At 45.1% G+C, this 18,439-nt stretch overlaps 1 protein-coding gene across 1 annotated transcript in view; it reads right to left on the reverse strand.

Annotated features, from left to right (window-relative positions):
- The window catches only part of SAMD12 (sterile alpha motif domain containing 12), a 608,525-nt gene extending 594,077 nt beyond the window's left edge, over positions 1-14,448 (reverse strand). The window contains exon 1 of the mRNA XM_040432862.1: positions 14,326-14,448. Within this exon, the coding sequence (XP_040288796.1) occupies positions 14,326-14,338 (13 nt within the window). The 5' untranslated portion in view covers positions 14,339-14,448. The remainder of the gene's footprint in view (positions 1-14,325) is intronic.
- Between the last annotated feature and the right edge of the window lie 3,991 nt (positions 14,449-18,439).

Raw genomic sequence — 18,439 nt, forward strand, 5'->3', positions numbered from 1 at the left:
TGAAATCAAAATCTGTAAAAAATGGCCGGTGAAATCCGAAAGGTGCTCTTTGGAATGTGGGCCCCTTTGCCCACCTAGGCTGCAAAAAATTGTCACACATGTGGTATCTCCGTACTCAGGAGAAGTTGGGCAATGTGTTTTGGGGTGTCATTTTACATATACCCATGCTGGGTGAGATAAATATCTTGGTCAAATGCCAACTTTGTATAAAAAAATGGGAAAAGATGTCTTTTGCCAAGATATTTCTCTCACCCAGCATGGGTATATGTAAAATGACACCCCAAAACACATTGCCCAACTTCTCCTGAGTACAGCGATACCACATGTGTGACACTTTTTTGCAGCCTAGGTGGGCAAAGGGGCCCACATTCATTTTATGAGGGCATTTTTAGACATTTGGATCCCAGACTTCTTCTCACGCTTTAGGGCCCCTAGAATGCCAGGGCAGTATAAATACCCCACATGTGACCCCATTTTGGAAAGAAGACACCCCAAGGTATTCAATGAGGGGCATGGCGAGTTCATAGAAATTTTTTTTTTGGCACAAGTTAGCGGAAATTGATATATATTTTTTTTCTCACAAAGTCTCCCTTTCCACTAACTTGGGACAAAAATTTCAATCTTTCATGGACTCAATATGCCCTTCATGGAATACCTTGGGGTGTCTTCTTTCCGAAATGGGGTCACATGTGGGGTATTTATACTGCCCTGGCATTCTAGGGGCCCTAAAGCGTGAGAAGAAGTCTGGAATATAAATGTCTAAAAAATTTTACGCATTTGGATTCCGTGAGGGGTATGGTGAGTTCATGTGAGATTTTATTTTTTTACACAAGTTAGTGGAATATGAGACTTTGTAAGAATTTCCGCTAACTTGGGCCAAAAAAAATGTCTGAATGGAGCCTTACAGGGGAATATCAATGACAGGGGGGTGATCAGGGAGTCTATATGGGGTGATCACCCCCCTGTCATTGATCACCCCCCTATAAGGCTCCATTCAGATGTCCGTATGTGTTTTGCGGATCCGATCCATGTATCAGTGGATCCGTAAAAATCATACGGACATCTGAATGCAGCCTTACAGGGGGGTGATCAATGACAGGGGGGTGATCAGGGAGTCTATATGGGGTGATAACCACAGTCATTGATCATGCCCCTGTAAGGCTCCATTCAGACGTCCGTATGTGTTTTGCGGATCCGATCCATCTATCAGTGGATCCGTAAAATTCATACGGACGTCTGAATGGAGCCTTACAGGGGGGTGATCAATGACAGGGGGGTGATCAATGACAGGGGGGTGATCAGGGAGTCTATATAGAGGCGTGGGAACGGCGTTCCTGCACTTTTTTCATGGCAGGAACGCCGTTCCCTTTCAGGGCAAAAGGACCAGGAGGAAGCGGTGAAGGCTTTGTACTCACCGCCGCCTTCCTGGTCCTCGGCTGTCGGCTGTGAGGGCTGCGCACAGGAGCCGAGTGAGTCGCTCTGTGACGTCACTCCGTGCGCAGCCTACAGCAGTAGAAGAGGAGCGTCTGCGTCCAGGAGCAGGAGAGGTAAGTGTTTTTTTTTTTTTTCATATTTTATTTATACTATAGGCGCTGATGAGAGGCACTGACGGGGGGGGGGGCGCTGATGAGAGGCACTGACGGGGGGGGCGCTGATGAGAGGCACTGACGGGGGGGGCGCTGATGAGAGGCACTGACGGGGGCGCTGATGAGAGGCACTGACGGGGGGCTGATGAGAGGCACTGACGGGGGGGCTGATGAGAGGCACTGACGGGGGGCTGATGAGAGGCACTGACGGGGGGGCTGATGAGAGGCACTGACGGGGGGGGCGCTGATGAGAGGCACTGACTGGGGGGGCTGATGAGAGGCACTGACGGGGGGGGCTGATGAGAGGCACTGACGGGGGGCTGATGAGAGCCACTGACGGGGGGGCTGATGAGAGCCACTGACGGGGGGGCTGATGAGAGCCACTGACGGGGGGGCTGATGAAGAGGCACTGACGGGGGGGTGATGAGAGGCACTGACGGGGGGGGGGGGGGTGATGAGAGGCACTGACGGGGGGGCTGGATCTTGGGTGAGTTCCCACACTTTTTTTCCCAGGACTTGACCCCTGCGCAGGAGTACCTAGAGTCCTAACTCACCCTATAAGACCCTGGCTATAGTGACAGGACTGAGACTACCTTTTCCTCCAAAAAGGAAGAACGACCAGGAGACTCCCTCAGGCCTATAAAAAAAGGGCATGGGAAAAACAACACACAGATAAACCAAAACAAAATGCAAAAAGGAAAAGAAACACTTTCCAGTAGCTATGGCAGCAACAGGAACTCAGCCGAGAACCAAACACCAGCAGACCACAGATACCACTGAAGCTATAAACTGCACAGCATTGTGGGAGAAGCAACTATAAATAAGGAACACCTGGTTAGAGGTGTGACCAGTATCAGAAACAACACAAACATCTATTGATCCACAAGGAAACCTGTCAGATTAAAGCACGTGTTGCCAGTCTCACAGATCTTCTGTCACCCACTGTCGCAAGGAAGTCCATATGTCTCGGTACGTCCGTGACAGCCGCACATGCTTAGTTTCATCCTTCAACTGCCTCCTGAGCTGTGATAGGGAGAGCATGGACACGCCCCCTGAGCTGTGATAGGGAGAGCATGGACACGCCTGCTGAGCTGTGATAGGGAGAGCATGGACACGCCCCCTGAGCTGTGATAGGGAGAGCATGGACACGTCCCCCTGAGCTGTGATAGGGAGAGCCGAGACACGCCCCCTGAGCTGTGATAGGGAGAGCGGAGACACGCCCCCTGAGCTGCAGCAGAAAAGACACTCCCCTTGAGCTCGCAGAGCAATGAATGGGGAGATCTCTGGACCCATGTGAGGTACAGGGCTGGTTCTAGCTTTGTTAGAAAGAGATTGTCATGTACTATATGATGTCTGATTTTCATTTTTTATATTATTCATGAGATAACCCCTTTAATTTCTGGTTAGACACTAAACGGGATAAATATCCAATATACCAGAAGAATATTTTAAAGGCATTGTTCTTACAGTACCTTGAGATTTTGTGTCTCAGTCCTAGGCATCCAGTGGTTTTGTGGTCAAATCTCTGGTGTCCATGATACTGGGCTTCAGTCCTTCGTATACAATTCCTCCCCTCCTCTCATCTGCTATGAAGTGGTTTTGTAACCCAGTTGCAAATATTGAGTGGTTTTGAGTGCCAATCCCTGGTGTCCAGTGGTTATGTCACCCAGTTTAAAGCATCCAGTGCATTTTGTTAAACAGTCCCTGGTGCACAGTGGTCTTCTGCTTCAATCCTTTGTGTCTTGTATTTTTTTTTTTCTCCACCCCTAGACAGCCAGAGGTCTTATGCACAAGTCTATAATCAACAGTGGATTTGGGCTACAGTCCCCGGTGGACAGTGGTTTGGGGCTACAGTCCCCGGTAAACAGTGGTTTGGGGCTACAGTCCCCGGTGAACAGTGGTTTGGGGCTACAGTCCCCGGTGAACAGTGGTTTGGGGCTACAGTCCCCGGTGGACAGTAGTTTGGGGCTACAGTCCCCGGTGGACAGTGGTTTGGGGCTACAGTCCCCGGTGGACGCTGGTTTGGGGCTACAGTCCCCGGTGAAAATTGGTTTGGGACTCCAGTCCCTTGTGGACAGTGGTTTAGAGCTTCATTCCATAGTGAACAGTGGTTTGGAGCTTCAGTCCAAGGTGGAAAATGGTTTGGGGCTACAGTCCCTGGTGAAAAATGGTTTGGGGCTACAGTCCCTTGTGGACAGTGGTTTAGAGCTTCATTCCATAGTGAACAGTGGTTTGGAGCTTCAGTTGAGGCTTCAATCCCGGGTGGACAGTGATCTGCAGCTTTAGTTCCTGGTGGATAGTCGTTTGGGGCTCAGCCCCTGGTGAACAATGGTTTTGGTCTTTATGTCCTTGCAGATAGTGGTTTGGGGCATTCAGCCCTCGATGTACATTGTTTTTCTGTGTTAATCCCTGGTGTACATGAGTTTTGGGCTTCAGTCCCTGATGTTTTGCCATATTCCCTGACAGAGTGGCTTTGTGCTGCCTAATTCTCTGTTGTCCAGTGATTTTTTTTCCCCATCTCAGATCTCTAGTGACTTTATGCCTCATTCCCTCATGTCCAGTGTTTTTTGGACACCTGCCATTGTGTCCTGTGGCTTTCTGCCTGGAGGTCAGTGGTACAGTACCCATTGCCTGTTATTTTTTGATCTCCTCTCATAAACAGAACACAAGGTCTATTAGATCATCTTCAGGTCAGCAGTTCCCTACTACATCTGGGAAAGGTAAACCCCCACAGCACAGAAGTTACGCAGAGAGCAAAGTAAACTTTTCCTGCATAATTCTCCTTCTCTATTTCACCCATTACTTTCCATCTTCGGTTCACACTTTCATTTGGCATCAAATTTCAACTTTAATATTGCAATTCTCCCGGGCCAAATTGCTGCTCCCTGACATTTGTGATCTATGCTCCAGAACCCAGAAGTAAAACTGCATTTAAAATAATGTATGTTTTCCGCTCGCTTTAATCAACAGGAGCGCATTAGACAAGATTTGTAAGTCCCTAAATTCAGAAAATGAACTCATTAGCCGCGGTGACATTCGCTCGGAAATAGATTATAATGGAACAGAGAGGTAATAATGACTTGGGTTGAAAAGCACAAAATCCAAATAAGGTCTGAAAACATATTTCAGCGAAATTATTTTCTGCAAGAAAAGCGAGCGGCTGACAAAATGTATGTAATATAGAAGATGGTTAATGTTACCGGCGATCAACTTCGGGGCCGCCGCTGTATAATACGGGAACGGCGCCGAATACGTCTCTGGGTTGAGGCGTGAGCCTGAGCATATTTTAATCGGCGCTGCACAAACACTAACATTTATGTACTTGAACACCTCGAAGCGATAGAACAAGTATGTATATTAATAGTGTCATTCCGAATAGTGCCGCGTTGGCAGAATTTCGCGCAATGCGCAGTATCTCCGCTCTCCATTTGCAACCATATAAAGAAAAACTCAATCTGGAAATGCAAACTTAATGAGCTGCTACATTTAACCTCTGTGCGGATAGCAGGAGATGAGATCTTTAATGTCTCCCGATAATCTACAGTAGCTACGGGTTGCGGCGGCTCGGGGAAAGAGGACGGTAGGGAGATGGTAATGGATTTGTTGTGCTCAAGTGTTAAAAGTATTAGAGGAACACCATAATCAATGTAGCTACAATATATCGGAGAAGGGGGGGGGGTCTTAAAGGGGTTATCGGAGATTAGAAAAAAGAAAAAAAGGTTTGCTTTCTTCCTCAGATACAGCGCCCCTCTTGTCAGTGGATTGGATTTGGTATTGCAGCATATGTGGACCCAAGTGAAGGAGGCAGAGTTGCAATTCCACAAACAGTGCAAAATATTGATGACCGCCCCAACTGTCCCGGAGAGCGGGACAGTCCCCAATTTTAGAGTCTGTCCCACGTTCCCGGGACGGCGGCGGTATGTCCTGCTCTCAATAGACTCTGCGCAAACGGGTTCACACTCATAAAGCCTGATGCACACAAATGTATTTTGTTTCCGTGTCCGTTCTGTTTTTTTGGGGGGATAGGATGTGGACCCATTCATTTCAATGTGCTGTCCGCGTCCATATGTCCGTTCCGTAGCCCCACAAAAAATATAGAGCATGTCCTATTCTTGTCCGTATTGCGGACCAGCATAGGCATTGTTACAATGGATCCTCAAGAGGATTGGAGCCACTGGGGAAAAGGGCTCATGCACACAAACGTAATTTTTTTTCCTGTGGCTGTCCTTTTTTTTTTTTGCGGCCCGTATGTGGAACCATTCACTTTAATGGGTCCACAAAAAAGATAGAACATGTGCGAATCTTGACCATTTTGCGGACAAGCATAGGTATTGTTACATTGAATCTGCAAAAAAAAAACGATACAATACAGACGTCACATGTCCATCATCCATATTTTTCGCGGACCGCAAAATGCATATGTTCGTGTGCTTGAGCCCAAAGGGCAGTAATGACACCCATGCATGACCCAGTCTTAGAGCAATGCCCGTCTGCTTATATGCTTTGACAGATTTCCAGAAATCAGAATTAGGGCTCATGTACACAACCGTATTTTTTTTCCATGCCCATTCCGGGTTTTTTTCCGGCCCGTATGTGGAACCATTCACTTCAATGGGTCTAAAAAAAAAAAACTGAAATTCGGTTTCCGTATGTCCGCATGGTTGTTTCGCAAAAAAGATAGAACATGTCCTTTTCTTGTCCGTTTTACAGACAATTAAAAGGCATTGTTACAATGGATCCGCAAAAAAAACAAAAAACGGATGCAATACAGATGTCACACCGACGTCATCCTTATTTTTTGCGGACCGCAATATACATACGGTCATGTGCATGAGCCCTTAACAGAAAAGCAGGGCCGAAGGGGTGTGATCTCTCTATGGAGTCCTTTAAGACTTGAGACGCTGCACCAGAGATAAGAGGGACAACGTTTACCCTATAAACCCTCATTCCTCCCCGTTCTCTTCCTTCTCGTCTTTCAAGTTAAACTTGGATCCTTGTCACATGAGGAGAAGATGACGACGAGCTGATAACACTGACATACAACACAGAGCCCGCATTAGTCTGATACAGGCTGCTCTTCTAAGGCCCCTTTCACACGGGCGAGTATTCCGCGCGGATGCGATGCGTGAGGTGAACGCATTGCACCCGCACTGAATCCTGACCCATTCATTTCCATGGGATTGTGCACACGAGCAGTGATTTTCACGCATCACTTGTGCGTTGCGTGAAAATCGCAGCATGCTCCTCTTTGTGCGTTTTTCACGTAACGCAGGCCCCATAGAAATGAATGGGGTTGCGTGAAAATCGCAAGCATCCGCAAGCAAGTGCGGATGCAGTGCAATTTTCACGCACGGTTGCTAGGAGACGATCGGGATGGGGACCCGTTCATTATCATTTATCATTATCATTTCCCCTTATAACATGGTTATAAGGGAAAATAATAGCATTCTGAATACAGAGTATTGGGGGTTAAAAAATAAATAAATAATATAACTCACCTTAATCCACTTGTTCGCGCAGCCGGCTTCTCTTCTGTCTTTATCTGTGAGCAATAGGACCTTTGATGATGTCACTACGGTCATCACATGATCCATCACCGTGGTGATGGATCATGTGATGGACCATGTGATGAATGCAGTGACGTCATCAAAGGTCCTATTGCTCACAGATGAAGACAGAAGAGATGCCGGCTGCGCGAACAAGTGGATTAAGGTGAGTTATATTATTTATTTATTTTTTTAACCCCTCCAGCGCTATTGTACTTTGCATTCTGTATTCAGAATGCTATTATTTTCCCTTCTAACCAAGTTATAAGGGAAAATAATACAATCTACAGAACACCTGACCCAAACCTGAACTTCTGTGAAGAAGTTCGGGTCTGGGTACCACAGTCGGTTTTTTATCACGCACGTGCAAAACACATTGCACCCGCGCGATGAAAACTGAACATAGGAACGCAATCGCAGTCAAAACTGACTGCAATTGCGTTCCTACTCGCGCGGGTTTGCCGCAATACACCGGGACGCATCCGGACACGCCCGTGTGAAAGAGGCCTAACAGTCCCCACAAATCACGGAGAAGCCTGACGAAACCATGGCACCAATGTGAACAGAACCTAACCACGCCACTGGATCTTTACTGTTCTTAGGAATTGGCACAAGAGAATAATGGCCGAGATTTACTAATGTGTCTCTGCCTAGAATATAAGCAAGTGCGGGTGCGATGCGTTTTTCACTGGTGGTTGCTAAGAGATGTTGTTTGTAAACCTTCCGGTTTTTTTTATCACGGGTGGAAAAGACTCAATGCAATCGCAGACAAAACTGACTGAACTTGCTTGCAAAATGGTGCGAGTTTCCCTGAACACATCCGGAGCCAATCCGTCACACAGGCGTCCTGGATTTGCTCCGGATGCGTCGCATGTGCATTGCGGGAAAACCGCGCGAGTAGGCACGCAATTGCAGTCAGTTTTTTCCACGTGAGTGCAATGCGTTTTGCACACGCGTGAGAAAAAACTGAATGTGGTGCCCAGACCCGAACCCGGACTTCTTCACAGAAGTTCGGGTTTGGGTTCGGTGTTCTATTCATTTTATTATTTTCCCTTATAACATGGTTATAAAGGAAAATAATACCATTATTACTACAGAAATGCTTAGTAAAATGTGCCTTGAGGGGTTAAAAAATAAAAAAATTAACTCACCTCATCCTGTTGTTCGCGCAGTCGGCATCGTCTTCTTTCTTCTTCTTTCAGGACCTGCAAAAGGACCTTTGATGACGTAATCCTTCTATCTTCATTCAGCAGGACCTGCGCTGACATCACCACGTGGTGAGTGCGATTATGTCATCAAAGGTCCTTTTGCAGGTCCTGAAAGAAGAAGGAAGAAGACGATGCCGGCTGCGCGAACAACAGGATGAGGCGAGTTATTTTGTTTTTTTTTATTAACTCCTCAAGCAACATTTTAGTAAGGCCTCTTTCACACGGCCGTTTTTTTTTCCGATTTGCGGGCCGTTTTTTGCGGTCGGTATACGGAACCATTGATTTCAATGGTTCCGCAAAAAAAACGGAATGTACTCCGTATGCATTCCGTTTCCGTATTTCCGTTTTTCCGTTCCGTTTTAACATAGAACATGTCCTATATTTGGCCGCAAATCACGTTCCGTGGCTCCATTAAAGTCTATAAGTCCGCAAAAAAACTGAATGCATACGGAAGTGCATCCGTATGTCTTCCGTATCCGTTCCGTTTTTTGCGGATCCATCTATTGAAAATGTTATGCCCAGCCCAATTTTTTCTATGAAATTACTGTATACTGTATTTGCCATACGGAAAAACGGAACGGACAAACGGAACGTAAACGGAAACACAACGGAAACAAAAAACGGAACAACAGATCTGTTTAAAACGGACCGCAAAACACTGAAAAAGACATACTGTCGTGTGAAAGAGGCCTAAGCATTCTGTATTAAGAATGCTATTATTTTGCATTATAACCATGTTAGGCCTATTGCACACGACCGTATGGCTTTTTCAGTGTTTTGCGATCCGTTTTTCACGGATCCGTTGTTCCGTTTTTTGTTTCCGTTGTGTTTCCATTTCTGTTCCGTTTTTCCGTTCCGTTTTTCCGTATGGCATATACAGTATACAGTAATTACATAGATAAAATTGGGCTGGGCATAACATTTTCAATAGATGGTTCAGCAAAAAACGGAACGGAAACGGAAGACATACGGATGCATTTCCGTATGTGTTCCGTTTTTTTGCGGACCCATTGACTTGAATGGAGCCACGGACTGTGATTTGCGGGCAATAATAGGACATGTTCTATGTTAAAACGGAACGGAAAAACGGAAACGGAATGCATACGGAGTACATTCCGTTTTTTTTGCGGACCTATTGAAATGAATGGTTCCGTATACGGACCGTATACGGAATGCAAAAAACGTCCAGTAAACGGGAAAAAAAAACGTCCGTGTGCAATAGGCCTTATGAGGGAAAATAATACAGTAAATTGACTTGAGCTATTTACTAACATCATCTCCTAGCAACTATACGTGAAAATCGCACCGCATCCACACTTGCTTGCGGATTCTTGCGATTTTTACGCATCCCCATTCATTTCTATGGGGCCTGCGTTGCGTGAAAAACGCAGAATATAGAACATGCTGCGATTTTCACGCAACGCACAAGTGATGCGTGAAAATCACCGCTCATCTGCACAGCCCCATTGAAGTAAATGGGTCCGGATTTAGTGTGGGTGCAACGCGTTGACCTCACGCATTGCACCCGCACGGAATTCTCACCCGTGTGAAAGGGGCCCTAGAGAAAAGTGTTCATCCCTGCCCCAGATGTGTGAGCGCCTGTGATAAACCTGGTGCAGATCTAGACGGCCGGTCTGAGCTTAGACCATCTATAGGATGATACAGTGTCTGTATAGTAAGAGTGCTGCCCCCTGCAGTCAGGGATGGGCATGGTCTGAAAGATGGTGCATCACTGGATGGGCACACAGTTAGGGCTCATGCACACAACCGTTGGCTGTTTTGAAGTCCGCAAATTGCAGATCTGCAAAACACAGATTTTGCAGCTCTTAATAAAAGAGTCCTATCACGGAGTGCTGTCCGCATCTTTTTCAGCTCCATTGAAATGAATAGGTCCACAACCGAACCGTACAAAATGCGGATCTGATGCGGACTCAAACCCCTTAGGCCTTCTGCACACAAACTGCGGGTCGGATGCAGTCAGCACACCGTGAATAGATAGAAATGTCCTATGCCTGTCCGCAAAAAAGACAAGAATAGGACATGTTCTATGGGATGCATGAGGCCAGGATCCATGGTTTGCGGATCTACAATTTGCAGACCTCAAAACGGATATGGTCCTGTGCATGAGCCCTAAAGGGGATGCATCTGAGAACTGTGCACCCAGGGGTGCACCACCAATAAGGCCAGGTGAGACGATCGCCTCAGGCAGCACCAGGTAGGGGCAAAAGGGGGGCAGCGGAAGGGCCATGGGGAATGAGCCCTTTCATTTGGGCAAAAGGGTTAGGTTAAGAAATTGGCATTGGGGGGGCGCTGTTTCAGTTTTCGCCTCAGGCAGCAGAAAGGCTAGGTGCACCCCTGTGTGCCCCCTATACCAGACTGACCGAAAAACAGGGGATTCTTTAAAGAAGAGCAGGCAGCTCCCCAATTATGTCCTGGAAATAATCCTTAATGGCTACTCTGTGAATCACTGCGTATTCCGTATTTCTGTAACTATAGAAGATAAGTGTGGGTTCACTAGGTTTGGGGGTTCGCATTTATGAGACATTTTACCATTATTTATTTTTTATTTTTTATTTGCTTTGGCCTTTATATGGGAAAAAGTTTTTTTGTAAAAAAATAAAAAAACGCTGCATGTAAAACCACCATTAAGGTAAAACTAATTACGGTAATTACTAATCTGCTCAGCAGCCTTGGTGACCACGGGACACGTCCATTACATTATTTCTTCTCGTTGCGGAACGAATCCGGACCCATTCATTCTCTATGGGGCCGGAAGAGATGCGGACAGCACACAGTGTGCTGTCCGCATCCGCATTTCCGGAGTGCGGCCTCGATCTTCCGGTCCGTGGCTCCCGAAAAAAAATAGAACATGTTCTATTCTTGTCCGCTATTGCAGACAAGAATAGGCAGTTCTATGGGGGTGTGCCGGGTGTATTGCGGATCCGCAATACACTACGGACGTGTGAATGGACCCTTATACAGTACAAGTGACTCAATTAGAGCCTCACGTATAAGGCCTCATGCACACAACCGTATGTATTCTGCGGTCTGCAAAAAACAGATCCGCAAAAGATACGGATGACGTCCGTGTGCAATCCGAATTTTGCGGAACGGAACAGCTGGCCCCTAATAGAACAGTCCTATCCTTGTTCGCAATGCGGAAAGGACATACGGAAATGGAATGCGCTTGGAGTAACTTCAGTTTCTTTGCGGACCTGTTGAAATTAATGGTTTCGCATACGGTCCGCAAAAAAACGGAACGGACAAGGAAAGGAAATTTGTTCATGTGTATGAGCCCTAAGTGCAATGCCCTTCTGTCGACATCTTTATCTAGACCAGGGATGCTCAACCTGCGGCCTAAAACTACCACTCCCACCATGCCCTGCTGTAGGCTGACAGGTGTAGGCTGTCTGGGCATGCTGAGAGTTGTAGTTTTGCAACAGCTGGATGGCCGCAAGGTGGGCATGCCTGATCTACGCCTATCAAGAGAATGGTAGAGCGGTCATATTGTTGTCCTAATTCTACTAATCTACTATTATACTAGAATATAGCATTTTCCCTTCACACTAGCAGGAAACGAATCTCTCCATTTAATTCTCAAAAGGTACAAGATAAAGGTTCTGCTGAATAAAAAAAATAAACTGACATAAAAAATTTAATAAATTTTTTTCGATGAATATTGAGCTTAAAAAGTACCGCTTTCTGACTGATCTAAGACAAAACAAATCGTGCAGTTGTAAGTCACATAACAGATGCAGCAGAGCCGAGTTTGTCACTTGTCACATGTCCACATCTTCAGCAATGTGTAAGGCTGGTTTCACACGGGCGTTGCGGATTGGGGCCGGATGCGTTCAGGGTGCGATTGCATTTAGTTGTTCAGTTTTTTCCGCGCGGGTGCAATGCGTTTTGATGCGTTTTTCACGCGCGTGATAAAAAACTGGATGTTTACAAACAACATCTCTTAGCAACCATCAGTGAAAAACGCATCGCACCCGCACTTGCTTGCGGATGCAATGCGTTTTTCACGCAGCCCCATTCACTTCTATGGGGCCAGGGCTGCGTGAAAAACGCAGAATATAGAACATGCTGCGATTTTCACACAACGCAGAACTGATGCGTGAAAAACAACTCTCATGTACACAGCCCAATTGAAATGAATGGGTCAGGATTCAGTGCGGGTGCTATGCGTTCACGTCACGCATTGCACCCGCGCGGAAAACTCGCTCGTATGAAAGGGACCTAAGGCTTTGCATAAAATACGTTCATGGTCAGGACGTATATGTCCGATGGAGGCATGTGATGTACGCCGTACAGGGGACTCTGTCTTCCATGGGGTCCCGTTGTATAAACATGGCTGCCCCGTTTCTGTACACCTGACCCATATGGGGAGTCGGGCCGAAAGTGTGTCCTGAAGTGACCTGGGGTTACGTTAGGCTAAGGCCTCTTTCACACGACCGTATGGCTTTTTCAGTGCTTTGCGGTCCATTTTTCACGGATCCGTTGTTCAGTTTTTGGTTTCCGTTGTGTTTCCGTTTCTGTTCCATTTTTCCGTTCCGTTTTTCCGTATGGCATATACAGTATACAGTAATTACATAGAACAAATTTGGCCTGGGCATAACATTTTCAATAGATGGTTCTGCAAAAACGGAACGGATACGGATGCATTTCCGTATGGGTTCCGTTTTTTTTTTGCGGACCCATTGACTTGAATGGAGCCACGGAATGTGATTTGCGGGCAATAATAGGACATGTTCTATCTTTCAACAGAACGGAAAACCGAAAATATGAAAACGGAATGCATATGGAGTACATTCCGTTTTTTTTGCTGAACCATTGAAATGAATGTTTCCGTATACGGAACGCAAAAAACAGCCCGTAAACGGAAAAAGAAAACGTTTGTGTGCAAGGGGCCTAAGTGCAGACATGCAACCTTATTCAGCTCTGCTACATCTATTAGTGTGTACAGCATATAAATAGCACAATGGTGCAATTGCATTGAAAACAGTGGTGTTAAGGCTGAAGGCTTAATATATCGCACACTGTGCGGAATAGCGCGGAGAAGTGGGTGGTGGTGAAACCATCAGCAGCTCTGCTATATTCAACTGTGCCGCATGATGAACGCGCTGTAGGCTACAATCAACTTATACACTGGAGTACCGTTTGGTCCTAATGAGATACTCAGCTCTGCTACATCCATTTGTGTATGAAACAAAACGCACAATATAATAGATAACACAGTGGGGGTCATTTACAAAGTCATTGATTCGCTCCTGCGCTGCCGAAGAATGCGCCTAATTTCTGAGCCCGGTATAGAGAACTATTTCAGCCCCTGACAGGAGAACTTTGTCGCCAACATTTACACCAGGCACAAACTTGTTGGGGCCGATATCTTGTCCCCCGTCAGTCTTAACTGGCGAGGACGGTATAAAAACTAAATACTGTTGCACTGGCGTTCAAAAAGTCGCAAAAAGCGATCTTACGGCTTTTTTTCAGACAAGAACTGGCAGAAATTTTTTAGTGAATGACCCCCAATGAATTGTGTCAAATTACACATTCAGCTCTGCTACATCTGGATGCACTTGACAAGCTTTCTGCATAATTCCACGAAAAAGAGAAACGCGTATACCAAGCATTATAGTTAGTAAGGCTCTTCGACATTCTGCGTTGGCATAAAGCGGGCATAGTTTCCATGTCGCCACCTGTGTGCAGACCTGTGGCTGTACTGTCAGTGAGTGCCCTGCTGTTATTCCACTCTCAGTGCTAGAAGCATGTGCCTCACGACTGACTCAGCTCTGCTACACGCTGACAGACTCAGCTCTGCTGCATCTGTGTTTGTAACCAGTGCAGTTCTACAACCGCAGCTGCACCTGCCCCCTCCTCATGACATCACGGTGCACAGAGCGGTGATTGGCAGCTGACCAGTGCTACAGTGACATGACGTCATGCCCTCACCCACAAATAATGCCAGTAATGGTGGCCACTCACCCTCCACAGCCATGGCCTCAGCAGTCGTGCCCGCCACACATTCTTCCTGCAGCCCTGGCAGCAGACGTCGCCTTTATTCTCAGCTTTCTGCTTTCCATCCGCTGCTATGAGCAACCTGCATAGAGCGAGCCTGGGAGCCTGCCGCGGAGGATTATGGGAGCTGTAGTACTTTTACTTTTAAAAGCGTATCCCTAACCCCCGCCCCCCCCTTTCCTAGGCTGTCGCCGCAGACAGGGCGATAACGTCCTGCAGGATTTAGCATCGGGATACAGGGATAGGAACGACACCCTGTTTTTTGCAAATCACAGCTTGTAATAACAACGTATCGTTCAGCAGAGGACTACGTTTCCCAGAATGCAGCATTCCAGAAGCGAATTCTGCTAGAAGATAGAAGTATTTCCTTAAGAACTTCCTAGTCAGGTGTCGATGGCTCAAGGCTCTACCTGAAGAACTGGTCCTGCTGCTGCGTTCATGTCACAGGGACCGATCCCTTTTTGCTTTGTTACAGATTATTCCCAGAAAATGATAGGTTGTTGCAGGCTTCTGTCATGGCAACAACGTATCATTCGTTAAAGGGGTGCAAATTCGTTAAAAGGGGTTGTCTGATCGCAGCAACTTATCCGTTATCCACAGTCTGATCGGTGGGTATAGAGTGGCCCCAACTCTACGCTGGGTCCCTTGGACACCGTCGAGGTGACATCATGTGTTGGCGAGTTCGGGAAATTTTTTTTTTTTTGCAGTACAAATTAATTTATAAAGTTATTGCGCGAAGTCTCATCGGAGCCAAAACATTCTAATACTGTACGGAGCTCCTGCACTCGATACAACGCGAAAAAAAACACCAAAAAAGCCGCGTGCATTACGCATTTTATGGAACGTACGGCCCATAATAGAACAGTCCTATCCTAATTTTTTGGGGGGACAAGGTGAAAAAAAAAAAAGGCGAACAGCTGTTTTTTTTTTCTTTCCTGTTACGACATTCACCGCATAGGAGATATTTTTTTAGATTTTAATAGTTTGCACTTTTTCGGGCGTGGCGATATGTAATATGTTTATTTTTTTATTGTTTATATACTTATGACGTACAGGTACGGCATGTTTCCCGAGTCCTTAAGGACCAATGACGTACCGGTACGTCATAACTTTAAAACTAAACTGCGGCGCGGCGGGGGTTAATAGGAACAGGATGTCCGCTGAAATCATTCAGCGGGCATCCTGTCACAACGCCGGGGGGGGGGGGGGGTCATGTGACCCCCCGTATAGGCGATCGCCGCAAACCGCAGGTCTATTCAGACCTGCGGTTTGCGGCTTTACCTGAGGTTATCGGCGGTGCCATCGGGTCCCCATGCGGCTGTAGGGGGGACTCGATGGCATGGAAGGCAGAGCAATGCCTTCCTTAGGCATCGGCGCTGCCTTCTGGTGACGAGCCTATGAGATCCAATGCATTCCAATACAGCCAATGCATTCCAATACAGAAGTATTGGAATGCATTGTAAAGGGGATTAGATCCCCAAAAGTTCAAGTCCCAAAGTGGGACAAAAAATAAAGTGAAAAATAAAGTTGAAAAAATTAAAAGTTTCAAGTAAAAATAAACAAAAATAAAAAAGTACAACAGCAAGCGATCAAAAAGGCGTTTGCCCACCAAAATAGCACCAATCTAACCGTCACCTCATCCCGCAAAAAAATGAGCCCCTACCTGAGACAATCGCCCAAAAAATAAAGAAACTATGGCTCAGAATATGAAGACACTAAAACATCATTTTTTTTGTTTTAAAAAAGCTGTTATTGTGTAAAACTTACATAAATAAAAAAAAAGTATACATATTAGGTATCGCCGCGTCCGTATCGACCGGCTCTATAAAAATATCACATGACCTAACCCCTGAGATGAACACCGTAAAAAATAAAATATAAAAACTGTGCTAAATAAACAATTTTTTGTCACCTTACATCACAAAAAGTGTAATAGCAAGCGATCAAAAAGTCATATGCACCCCAAAATAGTGCCAATCAAACAGTCATCTCATCCCGCAAAAATGAGACCCTACCTAAGATAATCGCCCAAAAACTGAAAAAACTATGGCTCTCAGAAAATGGAGACACTAAAACATGATTTTTTTTTGTTTCAAAAATGATATTATTGTGTAAAACTTTCATAAATAAAAAAAAGTATACATATTAGGTATCGCAGCATCCGTAATAACTTGCTCTATAAAAATATCACATGACTTAACCCCTCAGGTGAATACCGTAAAAACTAAAAATAAAAACGATGTAAAAAAAGCTATTTTTTGTCACCTTACATCACAAAAAGTGTAATAGCAAGCGATCAAAAAGTCACACGCACCCCAAAATAGTGCCAATAAAACCGTCATCTCATCCCGCAAAAATCATACCCTACCCAAGGTAATCGCCCAAAAACTGAAAAAATTATGGCTCTCAGACTATGGAAACACTAAAACATGATTTTTTTTGCTTCAAAAATGAAATCGTTGTGTAAAACTTAGGCCTAGTTCACACGAACGTTTTTTCTGCGAGTGTACGAGACTTTTTTTTGTGTTCCGTATACGGAACCATTAATTTCAATGGTTCCGCAAAACAAAACGGAATGTGTTCCGTATGTATTCTGTTTCAGTATCTCCGTTCCGTTAAAAGATAGAACATGTCCTATATTTGGCCGCAAATCATGTTCCGTGGCTCCAATAAAGTCAATGGTTCCGCAAAAAAAAAACGGAACACATACAGAAATGCATCCGTATGTCTTCCGTATCTGTTCCGTTTTTGCTGAACCATCTATTGAAAATGTTATGCCCAGCCCAATTTTTTCTATGTAATTACTGTATACTGTATATGCCGAACGGAAAAACGGAAAGGAAATGGAAACACAACGGAACTCAAAAACGGAACAACGGATCTGTGAAAAACGGACTGCAAAAAACTATAAAAGCCATACGTTCGTGTGAACTAGGCCTTACATAAATAAAAAAAAAGTATACATATAAGGTATCGCAGTGTCCGTGACAACCTGGTCTATAAAAATATCACATTATCTGACCTGTCAGATGAATGTTGTAAATAACAAAAAATAAAAACTGTGCCAAAACAGCTATTTCTTGTTACCTTGCCTCACTAAAAGTGTAATATAGAGCAACTAAAAATCACATGTACCCTAAACTAGTACCAACAATACTGCCACCCTATCCCGTAGTTTCTAAAATAGGGTCACTTTTATGGAGTTTCTACTCTAGGGGTGCATCAGGGGGGCTTCAAATGGGACATGGTGTCAAAAAAACAGTCCAGCAAAACCTGCCTTCCAAAAACCGTATGGCATTCCTTTCCTTCTGCGCCCTGCCGTGTGCCCGTACAGCGGTTTACGACCACATATGGGGTGTTTCTGTAAACTACAGAATCAGAGCCATAAATATTGAGTTTGGTTTGGCTGTTAACCCTTGCTTTGTAACTGGAAAATAATTATTAAAATGGAAAATCTGCCAAAAATGTGAAATTTTCAAATTGTATCTCTATTTTCCATTAAATCTTGTGCAACACCTAAAGGGTTAACAAAGTTTGTAAAATCAGTTTTGAATACCTTGAGGGGTGTAGTTTCTTAGATGGGGTCACTTTTATAGAGTTTCTACTCTAGGGGTGCATCAGGGGGGCTTCAAATGGGACATGGTGTCAAAAAAACAGTCCAGCAAAACCTGCCTTCCAAAAACCGTATGGCATTCCTTTCCTTCTGTGCCCTGCCGTGTGCCTGTACAGCGGTTTACGACCACATATGGGGTGTTTCTGTAAACTACAGAATCAGGGCCATAAATATTGAGTTTTGTTTGGCTGTTAACCCTTGCTTTGTAACTGGAAAAAAATTATTAAAATGGAAAATCTGCCAAAAAAGTGAAATTTTGAAATTGTATCTATATTTTCCATTAATTCTTGTGGAACACCTAAAGGGTTAACAAAGTTTGTAAAATCAGTTTTGAATACCTTGAGGGGTGTAGTTTCTAGAATGGGGTTTCATTTTTGGGTGGTTTCTATTATGTAAGCCTCGCAAAGTGACTTCAGACCTGAACTGGTCCCTAAAAATTGGGTTTTTGAAAATTTCTGAAAAATTTCA

Source organism: Bufo bufo, chromosome 5 (assembly GCF_905171765.1).
Source record: "Bufo bufo chromosome 5, aBufBuf1.1, whole genome shotgun sequence".
Classification (NCBI taxonomy): Eukaryota; Metazoa; Chordata; class Amphibia; order Anura; family Bufonidae; genus Bufo; species Bufo bufo.